Below are 19,586 nucleotides of genomic sequence, written 5' to 3'. Positions count from 1 at the left end.
TAAAAGAAGGCCTCACACACTCTAATTACATGAAGTTATTAACTGTGAAATTATGCCAGTTATGTATCTGAGGATACACACTGGCTGACTATTAATAAATAATTTAAGATATCTATGTAAGATCTTCCGTTCAAAATTATGGGTAATCAGTTCATCAGTTATTAATTTAACATCATGATTAAATTCTACTGACTACTGAGGAGGATTTGCGTATACTATATACAGTTCACCTACAAATATATGTAACTTTACCCAATCCTTGATATTAAGATTTCACTCTAAATTTATTTTTAGGATTCTTCAAATTAAACGTTTGGAGAAGATGAATATTGGACGAAGCAAGAAAAACTGAAGACCATCTAAAGTCTATCAGCAGGGCGCTGCAAAAATCATGTACTTTCAGATAATATGTCGGGTAAGAGGCTACTGAAATCACACGGTGCTTCAAACAATTCAGCATTATTACTATTTACTTTGTGCTTGGTACAATACAAGGAGTTTTACTAAAATAATCTTCACAACATCACGCTCAAATAAAAAACAAACAGCTTAAAATAAATATTTGAAACGTTTGGTACCATACCAAACGAAACTGTGGTAAAATATCAGACGACTAACTGACTGAAGTTATTTTTCAGATTGCTAAAAGAAGATGTCCGCTCAGTTTAAACTTCAGCCCTATCAAGCTGTGTTCCCGCACTCTGTACGGAGATAAAGTGAACACAGATTGGAGAAACCTGATTTACTATCTAGATACTGACAATGAGATAGAACTGAAGGTTGTGACTGAAACTATCTCTAAGAAAGTGCTGGGAAACCCTCTGGAGAAGTACTATGTCGTGGATAACCAGGTTAGAAGGTATAATATACGTATATTAAATAATATCAGTTGTATACTAGCACCCGGAAAAAAACGTAGCTACCAAATATTTAGCATGATACCAATAATTCATGTGCAGAAATCATAATTTGTATTTGAGATGAATAAAACACATTACAACCAATTACAGACAAATCAAAATTTGTCTGATTTTGTATCCTAAATCAGACAAAATTAGAAAAACTTTGAATCATGAATCATGAATCAGTAATACGACTCGTACATTTTAACAAAACGACAGAACGAAACTCCCAGAATCAATCCTGACATGCACTTAAGAAACTACTTCCCTCCAAGCTCAAGATAAACAAAGACTGACTGACTGAGGAATACTGCTGAACAATTCGTGCATGTCATGTGAAAAGAGAAAATGGCCGAGATCTAATGAGCCCAGTCTCTAATGCTCTAAGAACAATTACATAAGTCCAAACAAACGCAATTTATACGTCATGATGATTTGCTTCAAACAGTATTGAAAAAATCAGCAAAACATCGGTTAATAGATGTGGATACTGGTGGGGAGGTGAAACACATTTGTTTACTTTAATAGTAAGCACATGTTCAGCGGGTTGAGGAGGTGAAACACATTTGTTTACATTTTTAGGGTAAGCACATGTTCAGCGGGTTGAAGAGATGATACACATTTTGTATTATAGAAGGCTTGTAACACTTGTAACGCTTTCTTGTTACCCCCCTTTGAAGGCCCCGAATTATTTTCTGAACGAAAGCTCAAAAATAACCGAGAAATCGACCTTCTTATTAACTCATTTTGATGAATGTTTCTGACCTAAAATTGCACGAAAAATCGATTTAGCTAGGTTTCAGAACGTATAAACACTTCCTTATCCCTCAAAATTGATGTTTTATAGTTGATACGAGCAACAAGCAACATATGTTTTGATCCTTAACCTAGGCAGTTAAGCTGAACCCGACAGATCGAGGCAATCCTCACCTCAACTGATCAAACTGGTACTAACACAATTTTCAGATATAAATGTTCTTTGCGATACGTTTATTGCAGCTTTGCAACTTGAGTGAAGACCAGAGTACGAAAACACACAGCAGGTAAGCAACTCACTTTTGGTGACTGTTCCTCACGAACATTCTGATCCTGTAACAATTTAGTATACGGTAGCTTAGAAGTGAAACCCACTTATTGTAGTACCAACTATGGTCATACGAGACTAAGGAATAATATACATAAATAAGTTACATAATAAATTACCATATATAACAAACATATGAACAGGGAGATCGTCTCCTTAACAAATCGAACAGGTACTATCACAATTTCCAGAGCAGGTACTATCACAATTTCCAGAGCGTAATTTTCACAATTTCCAGAGCATAACAATTAAAGTCAAAAGAAACACAACGAAGGTAGGTTACCAACACCACAATTTATAACAATTATACTAACAACTGAATTAAATTTATTCTGAGGACGGGCAGCCCTGATGTGCTCCGTCATCCTCAACGAGCGACCACTTGTAATAGAGGTGTTATGTCATGTGACACCGATCCGTCCAATCACAAACAGGACGAGTCAGCAGATCGATATCGTGTGTTTACTTTCCTTATCTTTATTTGACCCTCTGTTCACATTGTTATCTCTACCACATCTCGGCTCGGCAAGGTCCGCGTGCAATATCTGCACCGCGGTAAACACGCCATGATTACGTCATGAACTTGAAATAGTGTGATTGTTGTACTTATATAACCGTGCCCATTGCCCACGTACAATACAAACTGTTGTATCATTTGGATCTCACTCAGTTCACAATCGCGACCTCATATTAGAGTAAATGTTTTTAATAATACGCAATTGGACAACTAAACCGAAACATGTTATAACTAAACAATGTTAATGTTCAGTTCCTGATTGAACAGTTAGCATCACAGTCAGTTATTAAACCCCCCCCCCCCCCCCCCCCAACAGTTTGTATTGTACGTGGGCAATGGGCACGGTTATATAAGTACAACAATCACACTATTTCAAGTTCATGACGTAATCATGGCGTGTTTACCGCGGTGCAGATATTGCACGCGGACCTTGCCGAGCCGAGATGTGGTAGAGATAACAATGTGAACAGAGGGTCAAATAAAGATAAGGAAAGTAAACACACAATATCGATCTGCTGACTCGTCCTGTTTGTGATTGGACGGATCGGTGTCACATGACATAACACCTCTATTACAAGTGGTCGCTCGTTGAGGATGACGGAGCACATCAGGGCTGCCCGTCGTCAGAATAAATTTAATTCAGTTGTTAGTATAATTCTTATATTGTGGTGTTGGTAACCTACCTTCGTTGTGTTTCTTTTGACTTTGTTATCATGCTGTGCTCTGGAAATTGTGATAGTACCTGTCCGATTTGTTAAGGAGACGATCTCCCTAGCTGTTCATATGTTGCAGGATCAGAATTTTCGTGAGGAACAGTCACCAAAAGCTTAGATGGCAAGTACGTACGGTACAGGGCTTTAAGTACGTACGGTACAGCTACTTTTAAAGGTACGTACCGTACAGGCACTGTAAGGTACAATTGTTTTCAAATTTTTAGAATCAACTTCAGTGAATTACTTGCAATTTTTGATTAGTATTATCATCATAATTTTTGAGATAGAACTAGAAGTCGAAAATAAACACACAAATTAACCGGTACTACACTACTACTACTTGTAATTATCGTTAAACTCAAAGCTTCATCCTTTTGTTGCAGTATACGAACATCAGCTTTTCAGCTAGCTCAGGTCGCAACCTTAATCTACGCTTGTCCATTGCTATCAACTGGATTTGTACCTTTCAGCCTACTTTATTAAGTACGTACCGTTCAGCTAATTTAAACGTACGTACCGTACGTACTTGCCATCTTAGACCAAAAGTGAGTTGCTTACCTGCTGTGTGTTTTCGTACTCTGGTCTTCACTCAAGTTACAAAGCTGCAATAAACGTATCGCAAAGAACATTTATATCTGAAAATTGTGTTAGTACCAGTTTGATCAGTAAAGGTGAGGATTGCCTCGATCTGTCGGGTTCAGCTTATAACTGCCTAGGTCATGAGTAGAACCGAAGGATCAAAACATATGTTGCTTGTTGCTCGTATCAACTATAAAACATCAATTTTGAGGGATAAGGAAGTGTTTATAGGTTCTGAAACCTAGCTAAATCGATTTTTCGTGCAATTTTAGGTTAGAAACAGTCATCAAAATGAGTTAATAAGAAGGTCGATTTCTCGGTTATTTTTGAGCTTTCGTTCAGAAAATAATTCGGGGCCTTCAAAGGGGGGTAACAAGAAAGCGTTACAAGTGTTACAAGCCTTCTATAATACAAAATGTGTATCATCTCTTCATCCCGCTGAACATGTGCTTACCCTACAAATGTAAACAAATGTGTTTCACCTCCTCAACCCGCTGAACATGTGCTTACTATTAAAGTAAACAAATGTGTTTCACCTCCCCACCAGTATCCACATCTATAATACGCTTTAAAACTTTCGAGTGACTTTAAATTGACGACTGAATAACACCCTGACTTCGTGTGATACCACACCGTTATACAATCTACATTGAGGGGTAACCTCATTAAATATAGTTATAATCTATGACTAACGGTAGGAACTAACTACCTCTAAAACGTACACACAAATGGCAAATCCGAACAATAACCATTACATCCTTCGTAAGTCGTAACACTATAAAAAAAAACCATTAAAAAACAATTGGAGAGCTATTTCAATATTGGATTGCCATGGGTGTAGGTCGTAGGTCGTAGGAAGTTGTTGGGACTAGGGGGACATACTTTGAAACTTCATAGCTCTATGCGTGTGGAATGAATTCTAATCCCCCTTCCCCTGTTCCTTCACCCATCTATATTAGCTTACCCAGTTTTTGGCCTCACCAATGCAGGAATTGCAGTCGAGGACAGAATATACACAAATTTGGTTATTATAGAAACTGAAACAGCTCACCTAGATGGTAATGGCAGAAGCTTTTAAAGGATATTGAACACTAATGAACATACAAACATATGTAGACAGCGCACAGCCCGAGCAATCTTGACACATTAATCAGAAATATCATATCTCCCGCAAGCGCCAGCTGAATTCCGTATGATATCAGATCAGGTTTAGAGTTGGAGACACATAAATATAGAATTTAAGTTCCTGATCTAGACTACTAAGTTCTGTAAAATCTACAATAAACAACCAAATTATGATAGAGCTGCAAAAACCAAGTAGGTGCCACCAAAATTTCCTACATCGATGTACTTGTTACCACATCAATATTAAATGTCTACCCGCTACCTAATTCAGCTAATTATAATTAATTAGTTAATTATAAATGCAGTTACCACCGGATAACAACAACAAGTTTAATCCCATTTAGGCGATGCTGGGTAAAATAAACAACCTGACAACACACCGAGACCCGCACGTCAGGTTCAACGCCCGACAAATCCTACACTGTGTAGGAGTAGTTCCTAAACAGAGACGTGGCATCAGGATACTCAGTATTGATGGTGGGGGTACTCGAGGCATTATATCTATCAGGTGAGTTACTATTAGGCGTACAGCTATTGTAGGGATCTAGATTTTACTAATTTGAATTTTATTACTATTACGAAAATTCTAATCAAAGCTGAAAGACGAAGATAAAAGAGTACGTTCGTGAAGCTTTGTTATGGCTGAGTTTACTAATGGCTTTTGTATAACTTTTTTTAGAACCTGCAGCAAAAAAGGAAACAAGGAGTTGTCATAAATGGGAACGTGGTGTCATTCTGTTAGCGACCGATAATGATGATATACCATCTCATCACCTCTGTTCCTTGATATGACTAGAACAGACTTATTAATTATTATTCTCACGCGGAACGCACATATACCAATTATCAACAGTAAAAGTAACACCACCAAGAGCTGTATCTGTTAAACTAATCCAATCATTATCAAACACTACCCACCTATACTAAGATATCAGCGTTCAGGAGTTTGATGAGGCTTTGACCACTCTAATAGAAGTTTGGTTAGATAGGCCTCTCTAAACCACAGAGATAATTATTGAGACTACACAACGCTGAAAGATAGCGGGTGCAGTGGCTGAGCTATTATTTAACGAAAATGGTACTCTGCCCGAAATATTATCAACTTCAAGTCATTCGCATCGTCAATTAGGCCATTATAGATCACTGGTTTATGATAAGCAATCAGCCTCCAAATGACCGCTAATACAACGGGCGGGATCCCACTTCTGCCCAATTGTTGGATTCGTCCTCATTTTGTCATTAAATCTATTTTATAAGCTAGGCAGGTCACGTAATGTTGTAAGATAAAACAAGGATAGCCTTCATTTGGGGCAAAAATCCATATCGGTTTTAGATTCCGGTTTTAAACACTGACAATCCCCGGTTGGATGGTCATGAATCCCTTAATTTACAAAATTGGTCGAAACTTGAATTAAAGTAAAATAATGATAATGAATAATTTGATCAACCGTTGCCGGGAGCCGATTTCCTGTCATAAAATAAATTCTAACATTTATTACACGCTTCGACATTAAAATAATATGCCCATCAAAGATGTACATTTAAGTCATTCAAGCGAGACTTAGTGATGAAATATCAAGATTATGGACTTTTTTATCAGTTCAGATTTTATGGACAAATATTTGTATTTCAGCCACAGCCCTTTTTTTACAGCTTTGACTACAATATAGCATAGGCGGGCACAACCCCAAATCCGTATGCACTCGAAGTTTCAAAATTCTTACGACTCGATTTGGCGTCCGACTAAATTGGTCCTCACCGGGAATCGAACACCAGTTAAGAAATCGAGTGTTAGTCACGAACCTATATATAGGGATTCAAAGTCTGGCATTTATCATGAAAACACAAAAGTTTTGATCGGAGTATGTTCATTAATGGGCCAATTAGCTTGTGTGATATTGAACAGGAACATTGACAAACATTGCAGCAGTTGAAACGCAAGCTTCCGGTCAAAACGAGACAAGCTTGTTAACGTGCAACGGTAAACCTGTAATAAAGTTAGAAGTTAGCTGAATTTACAGCAGTGTTCAGTCTATGTCAGTTTGCATTTTATGTCAAAAATTTAAGCGCTAACTTCGTATAAGGAAGAAACATGCACCATTTTAAAAGATTTCTTAATTAATTAGGCATATTACTCTAATCTCCGAATGAAATAGAACATGTGTGAATATAGAATCTATCACAATTGGTCATCATAGCAACGGCTTGTGTACTAGGCTGCGGGAGCCACAAAACAGAATGGAAGTACCAGTATTAGTTTGGTGAGGGAAAATCACTTAATTGATTTCCCCATTGGTCTCAACTTCTCAATTGTTAAAATGTTCAAGGACGATTACAGCCGTGAGAAATTCTCACGAGACTCCTTGTCGCTTCTAGACTAATATAATACTATCAAGCGGAACTGAGGAGTGAGGGGCTACACGGTGATTATCTCGGTTCTGTCGGTAATACAGAGAGATCTCTTTTGAATAATGAATATTGAACCTGGAGGGGGTTGTTTAAAACATATAAGTGATACGAAATGTTTATTAAGCAGGAGCTTTCAAAATACACGAGTAAATTGTCTTGAGCTGAATATTGAAGTAGCGAGGTGTTAATATTTCACCCCCCCCCCCCCCCCCTCCAGATAGTCATAATTAGTCGTTTAAGCGCTGTATAAATCGAAATCTATCAGATTGAAAGGTACTAGAACTAGTTAAGGGGGCCGGGGGGGGGTCTTCATCAAAATTATCTCGAAATTGACTTTATAGTTGTTTCTGGTAGAAGGGAGTGATATCTACCAGTTGCTTTTGGTCCCATGGAAAAATATTGTTCCTAGCCGAAATTATCGCCGGTCTAAGGTCAGCGCTTATGTGTAATTGTATTGCGCGAGCGATTTTCAATCGCAAATTCTGAAAATCGAGTCTAAAAATCTATCTTCTCCTACATTTTATGAGCAATCACCCTGAAACTTTCAGGATATGTTCTAAGGACCATTTAGAAGAGATCGTTCAAGCCAAAATTTTGAAATAGGCCTTTAAAAAATTTTTAATAATTTTTGAAAATCTCGGACCTGAAAAAATCGTAAAAAAACGAGGTCCAAGATTTTCAAAATTGAATAAAAAATTTTTAAAGGCCTATCTCAAAATTTTGGCTTGAACGATCTCTTCTAAATGGTCCTTAGAACATATCCTGAAAGTTTCAGGGTAATTGCTCAAAAAATGAAAGAGAAGATAGATTTTTAGACTCGATTTTCAGAATTTGCGATTGAAAATCGCTCGCGCAATACAATTACTCATAAGCCCTGACCTTAGACCGGCGATAATTTCGGCTAGGAACAATATTTTTCCATGGAACCAAAAGCAGCTGGTAGATATTACTCCCTTCTACCAGAAACAACTATAAAGTCAATTTCGAGAGAATTTTGATGAAGACCCCCCCCCCGGCCCCCTTAAGTACGTTATCTGCAATTAAGTCTGAAATAAAGTAGCATTGCTCTACATTATTGTGCCGCATAAAAACGCAGACTATGCGAGCCAGCAACTTTTCTCTTTTTATTGCAAAATAATGGAGAAATGGCAAATAAATGGTGCTGCGAGTGTGAAGCTAGATAGACTAAAACACAGACTACAGAATGCACATACCGGACTTGTAGTGTGTAGGGAGCATCACGGTTAAAGTGAAACAATGTAAAAAGAAACAAGGCAAAGGATTGGTGTTCCTACTAAAAACTACAGTGTTAACTTATGAAATCTAGATTTAAAGACTAGAACCCTCGTATTAGGTACAAAACAACGCACTGTAATTCTATCACACAATTTACAATAACCTGCATGAATTATGTGATTCATAGCCGGATAACATTTGAAATCAAATGATATGTATCGGAAATAAAATCGAAGGTGCGTAATTCGTAAAAGTTTCTACACTGTACATAATACGAAATATGCCATTTACTGATAAAAAGGGTTACGACGCTCGAGGGAGAAGTTTAGTTGTGTGTAAGTGTAGTTGTGAGTGTAGTTGTAAGTGTAGATGCTCGAGGGAGAAGTGTAGTTGTGAGTAAGTGTAGTTGTGAGTGTAGTTGTAAGTGTAGATGCTCGAGGGAGAAGTTTAGCTGTGAGTAAGTGTAGTTGTGAGTGTAGTTGTAAGTGTAGATGCTCGAGGGAGAAGTTTAGCTGTGAGTAAGTGTAGTTGTGAGTGTAGTTGTAAGTGTAGATGCTCGAGGGAGAAGTTTAGCTGTGAGTAAGTGTAGTTGTGAGTGTAGTTGTAAGTGTAGATGCTCGAGGGAGAAGTTTAGCTGTGAGTAAGTTTAGCTGTGAGTAACTTTGATTAAAAAGGTAAGAATAGGCTACTTATTATCTTTTTCGTTCGTGGAAAGGTAAAAACAACGGTAAAGTAATTACCCGGCTGTTTCGGAGCCTTTACTGTAATTACACACAACAATATGTGTAAACCCTAAGTACATGTTTTGCCTTTTGTTGACTTAACAGTACTTGTCAATTGTTAAAACTTACTATTTCCTCTGGTCAGGTGTTACCACTAACCACAAGCTAGAATGTTACCATTTAGTGTTCAACATAATTTCAGATTATAATAGTCCTATAATTGGGGTAGTTACCAAACTTATCTCCTTAGAAGTAAACGTTAGCCGTATCACGAAGGTCTACATAATGGCAGAGTGGTAAGATAATAGTTCAGATAATAGTTTAGTATCATGTTATGTTATCTGGGAGGATAAAAGTAATAATACTCGTCCTTGTGACGCCCAACATCTCAAGCCATATTAAACCAACATGATATTATGTCAATAAACTTTAATTATCATAATATATAACAATAGCTTATGATGGTTGTCCCATTTAGTTGATTGGGGCGTTATCGTTACAATACTATCACTGTTTATGCTAGTTATATTCAGTGAATATTTAATGCAATACAGTAACTTTTATTTTTGCTTTACTTAGATATTTAATTCGGTATATTTAAAAACAGCCTAATGTTATTTTTCTTCTCCCGAGTCATTATAAAATAATTTATTTTTATTGGGTGGAATAAATTTACAAATGATTATGACTACGGGTTGATGACTCATTTAAACAATAAGGGATGGAAATCCATCTACAATTTATTACTTAGTAAGTAAGTAATGAAGTAAAAATATTCTTCAATCTATCTAAGTACGATAGGTTCACGAATATTCCTAGAAAACAAACGCCAAGCAAGCACGCACGGGGTCACTTGAAATAGGAATGAAAATTGGTACTTATGATAATATGGAATGTTGAAATGAATGTAGCATGGAATGGAACATGGAATGTTAAAATTCACGCCTCAATAAGAGTGGAATGTTTGCTGGATTAGTTGATGATGGGAAAAGGTCTAATAAACCTATAAAATAATAGGTTATAATAATAAAAGGCCATTAGGCCACTAGGTACTTGATAAAATAGGATTTATACGAATACGTTAACCTATTTCTGAACGTTTTCTGAAAAAGTTTGCCTCGTGAGATGTGAAGTGTGCACCACGTACACATTCTGAACAACAAATATTTGTTTATCAGTGAGGAGGTGAAGCACATTTTTGGCACGTGATTTTTAACAGGGTCTTATTTCTTGGCAATTTTTCAATGCAGAAAAAAAACTGCCAAAAGGAAGAATAAAACCTTAATTTTTAACAAATACTTGCAAGCAAATTACAAGCAAATTACAAGCAAATCACACGCAAATTACAAGCAAATTACAAGCAAACCCAAACTAATCAGGTAAAAACAAGTATTACAACCGTAACCCCGCAGTGCATTGCAGCGTACTGAAGAAGCTCGAAGCACTGACCAGCAAGCGAGTACACCAGCTGTTTGACCTGTGTATCGGAACAAGTACCGGCGCCCTACTTATAGCGCTTCTCATCGCTCAGAGGAAACCTTTAGACGAAGTGCTCGAGATCTATCTCGAGCTTAGCAAGGAGGTTTGTAATATATTAACATAATATTATATTACATATTGATAATATCCCGTATTATCAGGGAGGATAATATCCCGTAATATTATCAATGGGGAGACAAGAAGTGACAGTTGGGACGGTCCTTCTGACACGTGACCAATTCATGAATACGATGTTGTTGTATTGAAACGTAGACAATTTCCTTATCCTGATTAGAGCCTTTTCCTTCTCGCAACAAACGGGAACACTGCAAATAATGTTCCGATCCGGATATTACAATTTTAATAATATATACATACAGCCATTTTGAGTCCCATTAGAATTTTACAACTACCAATTCAAATCCAGTACCTCAAACTGTCCGAAACTTGAGCCGATAATAAATAATTTGATAAAAATCCGAAATATGTCTTCCTGATTGCGAGAAATTTAATGATGATCTTGGGAAGCAATGGTCGGATACCGTTCAAATTTCACCGCAGAATGTCTTTTGGCAAGGTACAAAGATATTTAAAGTTTTTAAAGAAATACCTAGCTCAATTGGTTTGGCTTTAATCAGAACAAACCTCTCAAATGACGTTTCTTCAAGTTCATCAATAAGATGGTAATAGTTAATAGGTAACTTTTCTTTTTTTTTTTTATCAATAAACTTTCAAATTGTTACACAAATACATCATTTTATTTCAAAGAAAATATCGCCGAATGACCTTACATGCCTTGACAAGTGACCGAGTGTAAACAAAATAAGGGACACCGAAACACCAGTTGACCAGTAAACTGATCATAGCAATTACATCGGGCCCTAAATGCACCTATAAGTGAAGCGATGCTGCAACCAAGGCATGCTAGGTTTATTCCATTGAACTAATAAGGTTACAGCCTAAAATATAAATATAATAAATAACAATGTACCATAAATCATAATTATAAACACACTTTATTTAACATATTTTATTAATTATACTTCATATCAATTTATATTTAGACAATATAGTTACATTAAGGTAAATTGTTTAACTGTCAGAGGATGTTATATGGTCGTTTAGAACTGTCCAGAGGTACTTAATTAAATGGGTTTTAAACACGGATGGCCTTGAGATTTCCCTTAATTCATAAGGGAGTTTATTCCAAAGAATGTGTGCTCTGTAAAAGTAAGACTTAGATATGCCTGAACATCTGGTCTGGCTTGACGTAAGGTTTTGTGGAACTTGAGGAGAAATGTCACTAATCATACTGAGATCGTCTAGATGTGATCGCCTTAACCTACTTCCCATGAAACGTCGTAAGTAAGGGGGAAATGTCACAACCGTAGTAAATATGGTAAACTGAAACTAGCCTTTCTCTCAGTCCTAATGCTCGATCTAAATGGAAACATAACACCTTACAACTGAGATAATCAATAGGGCCTATAAAGTTGGGCAGCACCAAAGTTGTGCAGCACCAACAATACACATTCAGGAAGACCACAAAATATGGTTCCAAGGACCAAACCCTGTTATAATAATACAGTTAATTAACAGTGGAAACAAGTGCAAAATTAATTGTCTTCACTAAAATTTGATTAAGATTGTATGGTTGATCGCAGGTAGATTGCTCCGAATTAATGCCTTATAATAATAGAGTGAAGTGCAGTAATCTCTCATGCAGTGGTAGTAGTTGTAGTGGTAGTCTAGTCTATTGCAATTGGGTGGAGCCAGTCTAATGCGCTGGGTGTTAGGAATCAGAAGTCAATCAACTGTTCGGTGGGAGACAGTGCACTGTTGCTAGGAAACTGATGGTGGGAGACAGTGCACTGTTGCTAGGAAACGTCATGCTTTTTTGTCTGAATATAATCTGTCGAAGTGGAGCTGCGTGACCAAATTGATAAGTTACTATCTGACGTTTGATTAAACGTTCAGGTCACAACTTTACTGTCATGTCACGCCCAACACAACTACAGAGGAATAAAAAGAAAATGAACAATATGAGCGAAGTTTAGTGCCTGAATATGTCACCTGTTAAACTAACACAGTAACAGTAACAGTTGAGGTTATTACTAATTACTTATAAAGCTGTGAACTAGTACTTCTCATCAAAACAGTGGTTTAGTAAGCTGGTAAATGATTGAAGTAAATAAAACTGTTTAACTGCAGCTCAATTATAACTTTATAATATGATAAATACGGTTAAGTTCAACTGGGCATGACGAATATTATAGTATTATTATAGGCTAAACGATCCTCAGCAATATGTTCCGCCTATCTATCAGTAATGATACCAAATCATGATAATACTTTGTCATAAAAACTGTCCTGGTATTGAGTTTCAAGACAGGATTCCTGGAACATACCGTGCCCAGGATTCCTATTATATTTTACTGAACTTGACTACAGCTGCTGGCGAAGGAATGAAGCAAGTTTTCTTCCAAAATGAAAGGATATTCCCCAAGTTGTAGAGTAAGATGGGAGTAAGTTTGCATTTTGTACCTATCAGTAGTCAAGTTCATTATCATGTCTACCTTTTTGGTTCATTAACTAATGAAGACTTAACCCGAGAAACAACGTTCTGCAGATCCTCCCCCATAAAAAGTGTTACCTTCTAGCGTTAACTAAAAACATGTAGTCGCCGCGCATTGTGATCCAGAATGTGTATTATGCATACCACTAGCTCCAGCCTTATAAACAGGAATAATAATAAAGAACAATGTTCTGTCGAGCAGCAATAACAACATATTCAGTGTTCCAGGGGAATATTTGCTTATCATTGCTCCTCAATATAATATAATCTCTGAGGTTCCATTGTTGTTCCTAAAAATGACCTTTGTGTTTCGTATTCAAAAGTTTCAGATATGTTCCTTGAGGTCACTAGTCAGTTGTTGTGGACATGACGTGTAAAATTAGTTTCCATCTTTTCATCCCGATAACCCCGTGAAATGAACAAATTAATCCCATATGAACTCGATACAACTTCTCACAATAATCAATCAGTTTCCAATAGATGAATCTGCAGAAACTTATTGGTACATGTTAATATAGGCTGCGTGGCCGATATTATTGCTCCAACTTGACATAATGACGGATAGGATCGGTTTGATTCGTCACAGACTAGACTACCTACGTTACAACACTTCGCCTAGAATATAGATAGCATCATTGTTGACTTAGATCATGTTTTTTTGCTAAGGTTATAACGCTATCACACGTAGAAACGCATGTCTCGTTGAAAGCAATGACTCCGGATCCTAGCACTCCCTAAAAAGGAGTATTAGACCGATGAATGAGCATAATATGATAATCTCTCTTAGGAGGGATGCTGCCCAACAGACCTTGTCCTCTGCACTGGTAAGTCCTGAACTATCTCAGATAGTAAGGTGACCTACAGTCTACATCTGGGTCCTACACAGGCGGGACCCCATTAGACGTCTTTGGCGTAGCCTCGATGTAGATAGAGTGCTCACCTTTCAAAAGTGGGTACGCTCGGTAGAAAATTCAGGATCCGCTCGAGCGAGCTGGTGAAAAATTTTGGCCAGAAGTACCGTGAAGAAAAATCTTTTGAAAGGTAAGGTAGAGTGGGTGCCACAACAAAAAACCGTGAGCCGTAGAAGCAAGTTAGATGTGTCCAGATAAAATGAATTGTATTTTGCAGGTGTTTGGCGGAAGATCAGTGTTAGCAATGGGACGGTTTGTTTGGACTCAACACCGTTACAGTACTGATATATGGGAGGTACGGGTCTCTTATTGTAAACTTTCTTGTGGTGGTATACTGGACTCTCGTATTTGATATTTGATACTGACATTGCGGCTGTGCTACTCATGAACTATATAACTATGAAATCTCATAATCATAGTAGTTTCATCTGTATATCATTATAGAAGTTGGAGGGTTTAATTTCTTGACAACACGTAGTGACACTGTATGGTGTTATTAGTCTTATCACAAAGACTGACAACAAACTTCATTTCTGCTTCATACGATAAGGAATCAAGAGTGTTCTGGCATGAAGTACTGCGGAGTAAATTAACAGTATTCTGTCAGGAAGTTTTGCGGAGCACGTGCAAGGAGTGGAGGATGGCAGATCTCAGCTGTTGGGATGAGACTCCTCTTATCGCATTTGTTAGCTCTGTTGTTAATCACGAGGTCGTTCATCCGTACGTGTTCAGGTGAGATTATAGAGATTATTCAATGATGAGGTAGGATGAGCTGGTATTGTAGTCATTGTTCATTTTATTAACAGTGTGAAGTGTAAATTGTGAGTGAGACAACTAGTGAACCATGATATATATTAACAGGAAACGATGTTGCCATGGGGTGGCAAGTCCCCATACATCGTAGTCCGGTAGTTTCATTGCGTCTTAATATATACACCGTTAATCAGTTTTACTCGGTTTTTAGATAAGATAAGACGTCTTGCTTCCACCAAGCAAATATTTCTAATTCATGTTGGTAAGATTTTGCTTTAAACTTTAATCGAATAACTGTGGAAAATATTTCTTCCTTGGTTGATAAATGGTGACTCTGATAAGGAATGTAACTTTTCAAGCTGATTTGGACAAAAAATGATAACCGACTCTTGATAGCGAATAACTTGGATATTTGACAAGCATTACAGAAAGATAGAACCATGAAAGCGCATAATATGATATAATGACACATACATAATATCATTATGTCTGGATGCCTATTGCCTAGATAAATGAATAAGTGAAGTAACATGAACCTTTTCATACAAAGTGCCCTTTACCAACCCATATGAAGTAATTACTTCTAAAAATAGAATGGTACCTACACTTACGTGCAGTTCTTAAAACCAACCCCCTGTGTTCAGGTCCTACGATCTGCCGTACCTTTCGAACAGGAAGGAAGTTTACCGAGGAGGGTACGCGCATTACATGTGGGAAGGACTCCGCGCGAGCACTGCTGCGCCCAGCTACTTCCGAGAAGTAGCGATAGGTGGGGACGTACATATTGACGGGGCGCTTCTCTACAACAATCCTACAGGTGGGTTCTTAGTGCTAGGTGGGGCGCTTCTCTACAACAATCCTACAGGTGGGTACTTAGTGCTAGGTGGGGCGCTTCTCTACAACAATCCTACAGGTGGGTTCTTAGTGCTAGGTGGGGCGCTTCTCTACAACAATCCTACAGGTGGGTACTTAGTGCTAGGTGGGGCGCTTTTCTACAACAATCCTACATGTGGGTACTTAGTGCTAGGTGGGGCGCTTCTCTATATAAAAATCCTACAGGTGGGTACTTAGTGCTAGGTGGGGGCGCTTTTCTACAACAATCCTACAGGTGGGTACTTGCTGTCCAGTGCTAGGTGGGGCGCTTCTCTATATAAAAATCCTACAGGTGGGTACTTAGTGCTAGGTGGGGCGCTTTTCTACAACAATCCTACAGGTGGGTACTAAGTGCTAGGTGGGGCGCTTTTCTACAATAATCCTACAGGTAGGTACTTAGTGCTAGGTGAGGCACTGTGAAGACCTACGAATTAATAAAACTTCTAAAATTTTATGATTCAAAATACAAAGAAAGAGGTTTCTCGTAAGCTTGATGAGGAGAACGATACTCGGGAAATAGCTCAATTGACACTCATCAAACGAATGTGAAACGCTGAAGGAGTGAAATATACGTACATCAATCTCATATTGTCTGTACATTTTGGGTTTCGACGTCGCTTCATGATGCGTCGCTCAAAAGGATGAGGCACTGAATTGACTTATTAGAGTAAAATGCGGTTTCTTTGAAGTTACTGCTATACTGGATTGTGTGACAACTTCAGGAGAAAACTTGTAGCATATTTACAAAAACTTTATAGGGAACCATAAAATACTGGGCCAGTCAAAAACCGTCGAATGATTTAACGAATTTAAAAAGTTTAACGAACTTAAAGTGAATGTTTCAACAATGTCTGTTACCTGCTATTGTAAAACCTTAACTTGTTACTACCAATTGCTCATATTAGTGTAGTATAAGACAATTTCCTCAACAAATACAATGAAACTGAAGCAGCAATTCATCACCAGCTAACTAAATTGTTAGTCTACAAAATAACCCCCGTCAACGCTGACAGATCACCTTAACGTGTTCGTGTTCAAATGTATAAGTTGGCAGGTGCAAACCGCTTAGGACCTAATGATATTGTACCATATGGCTGGGCGGAAGTTGACGGGTACTTTTTTCTAATGCTAGTAATGAACGAATGAGTTGGGTGTTCGGTCAAATAGTCAGACTTCTTTAAATTATAGATCAATGTTCAAAAATAGCTACCCTCAAATTAAATAACTCAAAGTATAGTGCCGACACAAGACAACAGTGACAGGTGTACTTGATTTTCTCCCATTACTAAATTACAAATATATGTGAAATTGCGTTCATAACAAACAAAGAATCTAGAAAAAGACAAGCAAAGTTTAGGTATCCTAAAAACTACTCCGTTTAATGTTACATAACATTGATAGCAGCCCGATATTTACTGATTTTATAGTCAGAGAACCTATCACGTTTTAACAAAACATCGCTAAGCAGTCTCTCTAATTGCTTTGTTCACGATGGCCAATCAAACTTAATAGCTTTTAGGATGAAACTTTATGCAACTGTGACATCTAATAGGTATTAACATGAATCATCAATAATCAAGCGAACTCATTTAAAGGTTCTTCTGACGTCACCGGTCACGTTTATGTTGTTATTAGATATCTAATTCACTATTTGAAACTCGTGCTTGTTTTATTTGATGACGTGTAGCCGACGTCATTCAAGAGTCACTACTAAATAATGTCTAGTGATTACAATTAATAAGAGTTTGTAACTTAAAATCCCTAAAAAACGCCCTTGCTATCCAACCCAACTAAATGATAACCTCAGCGCTGGGAGTTCGTGAAGCAAAGCGTGTCTGGCCAGACGAACTGCCTCAGTGTGTTGTCTCTATAGGATCGGGGAAGCTGCCGTGGCAGTACAGAGCTATAGAGGCTAAACCTACCTCCCTGTTAGATACCATGAACCACGTGAGTAAGATAGGAGTCACGTGACACCAAATTAGTTTGTTACTTTGTTACTGCCGGAAGCTATGTGTTAAATCCGCGATTTTACTGCCAGCTATTTGTGATATTTACCCACTTTATGTTTACTTTAATACGAGTCGTGATATTAGTCTCCTCATCTAAAGTAACTGTTTGTATTTCAATTCTGTCGATACCATTTGTCATTATGTGACGCCAGGTGGTGCCCAAACTATCGTTTAAATGGAGGTTATTCTAACCATGTGTTAACCACGTGTAACAGTCAACTCTATTTAGGTTATAGCCGGAGCAACAGAAACTGAGACTACTCACCTTACCTTAGCTGACTTGCTAGACAAACAAGTTTACTACAGGTTCAATCCCCACATCATGGAGGTAATTAATCACTAATATAAGGGCGATTATTATAATTATCTACGTTTCATTGTGAGTCTTTTACAAGTAGTGTAACCTCTCGGAGACAGATTAAGATTCTGCTCATACATTTTTTATCTACTCGCTTTTACAGTGGTTAAAGTGTAACCGAATAGTTTCAATAAGCCATACAATAATGACACTATGCATTGATTTCTCATTTCAGATAACCCCTCTTGATGAAATAAACAACAAAGTTCTAGAAAACCTAATACTCCAGACTGACTCCTTTGTCAGGAAGAACTCGAGTAAATTCCAGCAATGCAGCAAAGCTCTACTAAAAGAATGTAAGAATAACCCTGGCAGCAAACCGTCGTGGGGTGACATTAACAAGCTATTATGATCAATGATGTGAAGGAAGTACAATAAAGTTAAAACGGGATCTAACCATATTTAAGTTTTTGGTTATTTCCATTATTTTGTAGACTAGTTTTATACTTTGTAATGTTATTTGACTTAACTTATCGTATTATTTTAAAGTTATTAAGTATTGAAGTGTAGTAAATTTTGTATCTGTGATTTCAGGTTCGCGACTTTATATTGTAAATTAATGTTTGTAAGGGGTTACTTCCTAGTACAAATTATCCTGTATATAGTTCCAGTCTGAAGTGATACACATTTCACGTGTGTTGAAATTCACAAGTTTGGTATTTGTTTTTAGTTCCGGGATTAAAATCTAATTTAAGAGTTGAATTAGGACATTCAAGTTACATGCTTATCAATATTTTCTAATTTCCGTTGAGTAACTCTCGCTCTGGTTTCCCATGAAAATTTCCGCTACAGGCTACTGCCAGAAAATTAGGTTTTTCAGACGAGGCTTGAAATTTGAGACAATGTTAATGATCAGATGTTCCTGATTGTATAACCTAATCGCTATCTCTAATCTGATTTCAACTGATAGCGCTATGAAGCATGCTAGTGCACATGTTGCCACAAAATCCTTCTAGAACGCCGGCGGCGAATAACTTTTTGTGTTATTCGTAGCGCGCACGCGGTATTTTCCCCCGGCCGGCCGGCCCGATCGAAATCTGATTTCAGATAATGAAATAACTAGCTGGCTAGCTAGTTAAGCCTAGATAACACCAGTTTAGCTACAGCTACCAATAAATAAATTAGTTGCCTAATTTATAGTTCTGACGAATAAATTCTTTTAATTCGGTAAATTTGTCACATCAATATAGAAGATTAATCGTTCAAGCGCCTGGGTAATAGATAAGCTTGTCACTCTAAATTTAGTGATAACGACCATTTGAAATCTGCTATCAGCATTGAAATCAGGTTAAGGTCGAATTACACCTTAATGATAGATGTACATTGTACTATAGAAATAGA

The 19,586-nt window shown here is 37.4% G+C and overlaps 2 protein-coding genes across 2 annotated transcripts in view; both read left to right on the top strand.

Moving 5' to 3' along the window:
• Positions 1 to 19,586, top strand: part of LOC134815774 (uncharacterized) — a 49,053-nt gene that overhangs the window by 24,572 nt on the left and 4,895 nt on the right. The gene's annotated exons all lie outside the window — the stretch shown is intronic.
• On the top strand, positions 283 to 18,998 carry LOC134815773 (calcium-independent phospholipase A2-gamma-like). The gene is made up of 10 exons (XM_063824363.1): positions 283 to 415; positions 639 to 851; positions 5,265 to 5,428; positions 10,710 to 10,869; positions 14,470 to 14,547; positions 14,860 to 14,984; positions 15,650 to 15,822; positions 17,686 to 17,825; positions 18,117 to 18,215; positions 18,421 to 18,998. The coding sequence occupies exons 1-10, from the start codon at positions 392 to 394 to the stop codon at positions 18,595 to 18,597; spliced, it is 1,353 nt and encodes a 450-aa protein (XP_063680433.1). The 5' UTR covers positions 283 to 391; the 3' UTR covers positions 18,598 to 18,998.

This window comes from Bolinopsis microptera, chromosome 5, assembly GCF_026151205.1.
Source record: "Bolinopsis microptera isolate Bmic1 chromosome 5, MBARI_Bmic_1.0, whole genome shotgun sequence".
NCBI classification, from domain to species: Eukaryota; Metazoa; Ctenophora; class Tentaculata; order Lobata; family Bolinopsidae; genus Bolinopsis; species Bolinopsis microptera.
Note: the sequence above shows the minus strand (reverse complement) of the source record. Positions and strands in the feature narration are given on the sequence as shown.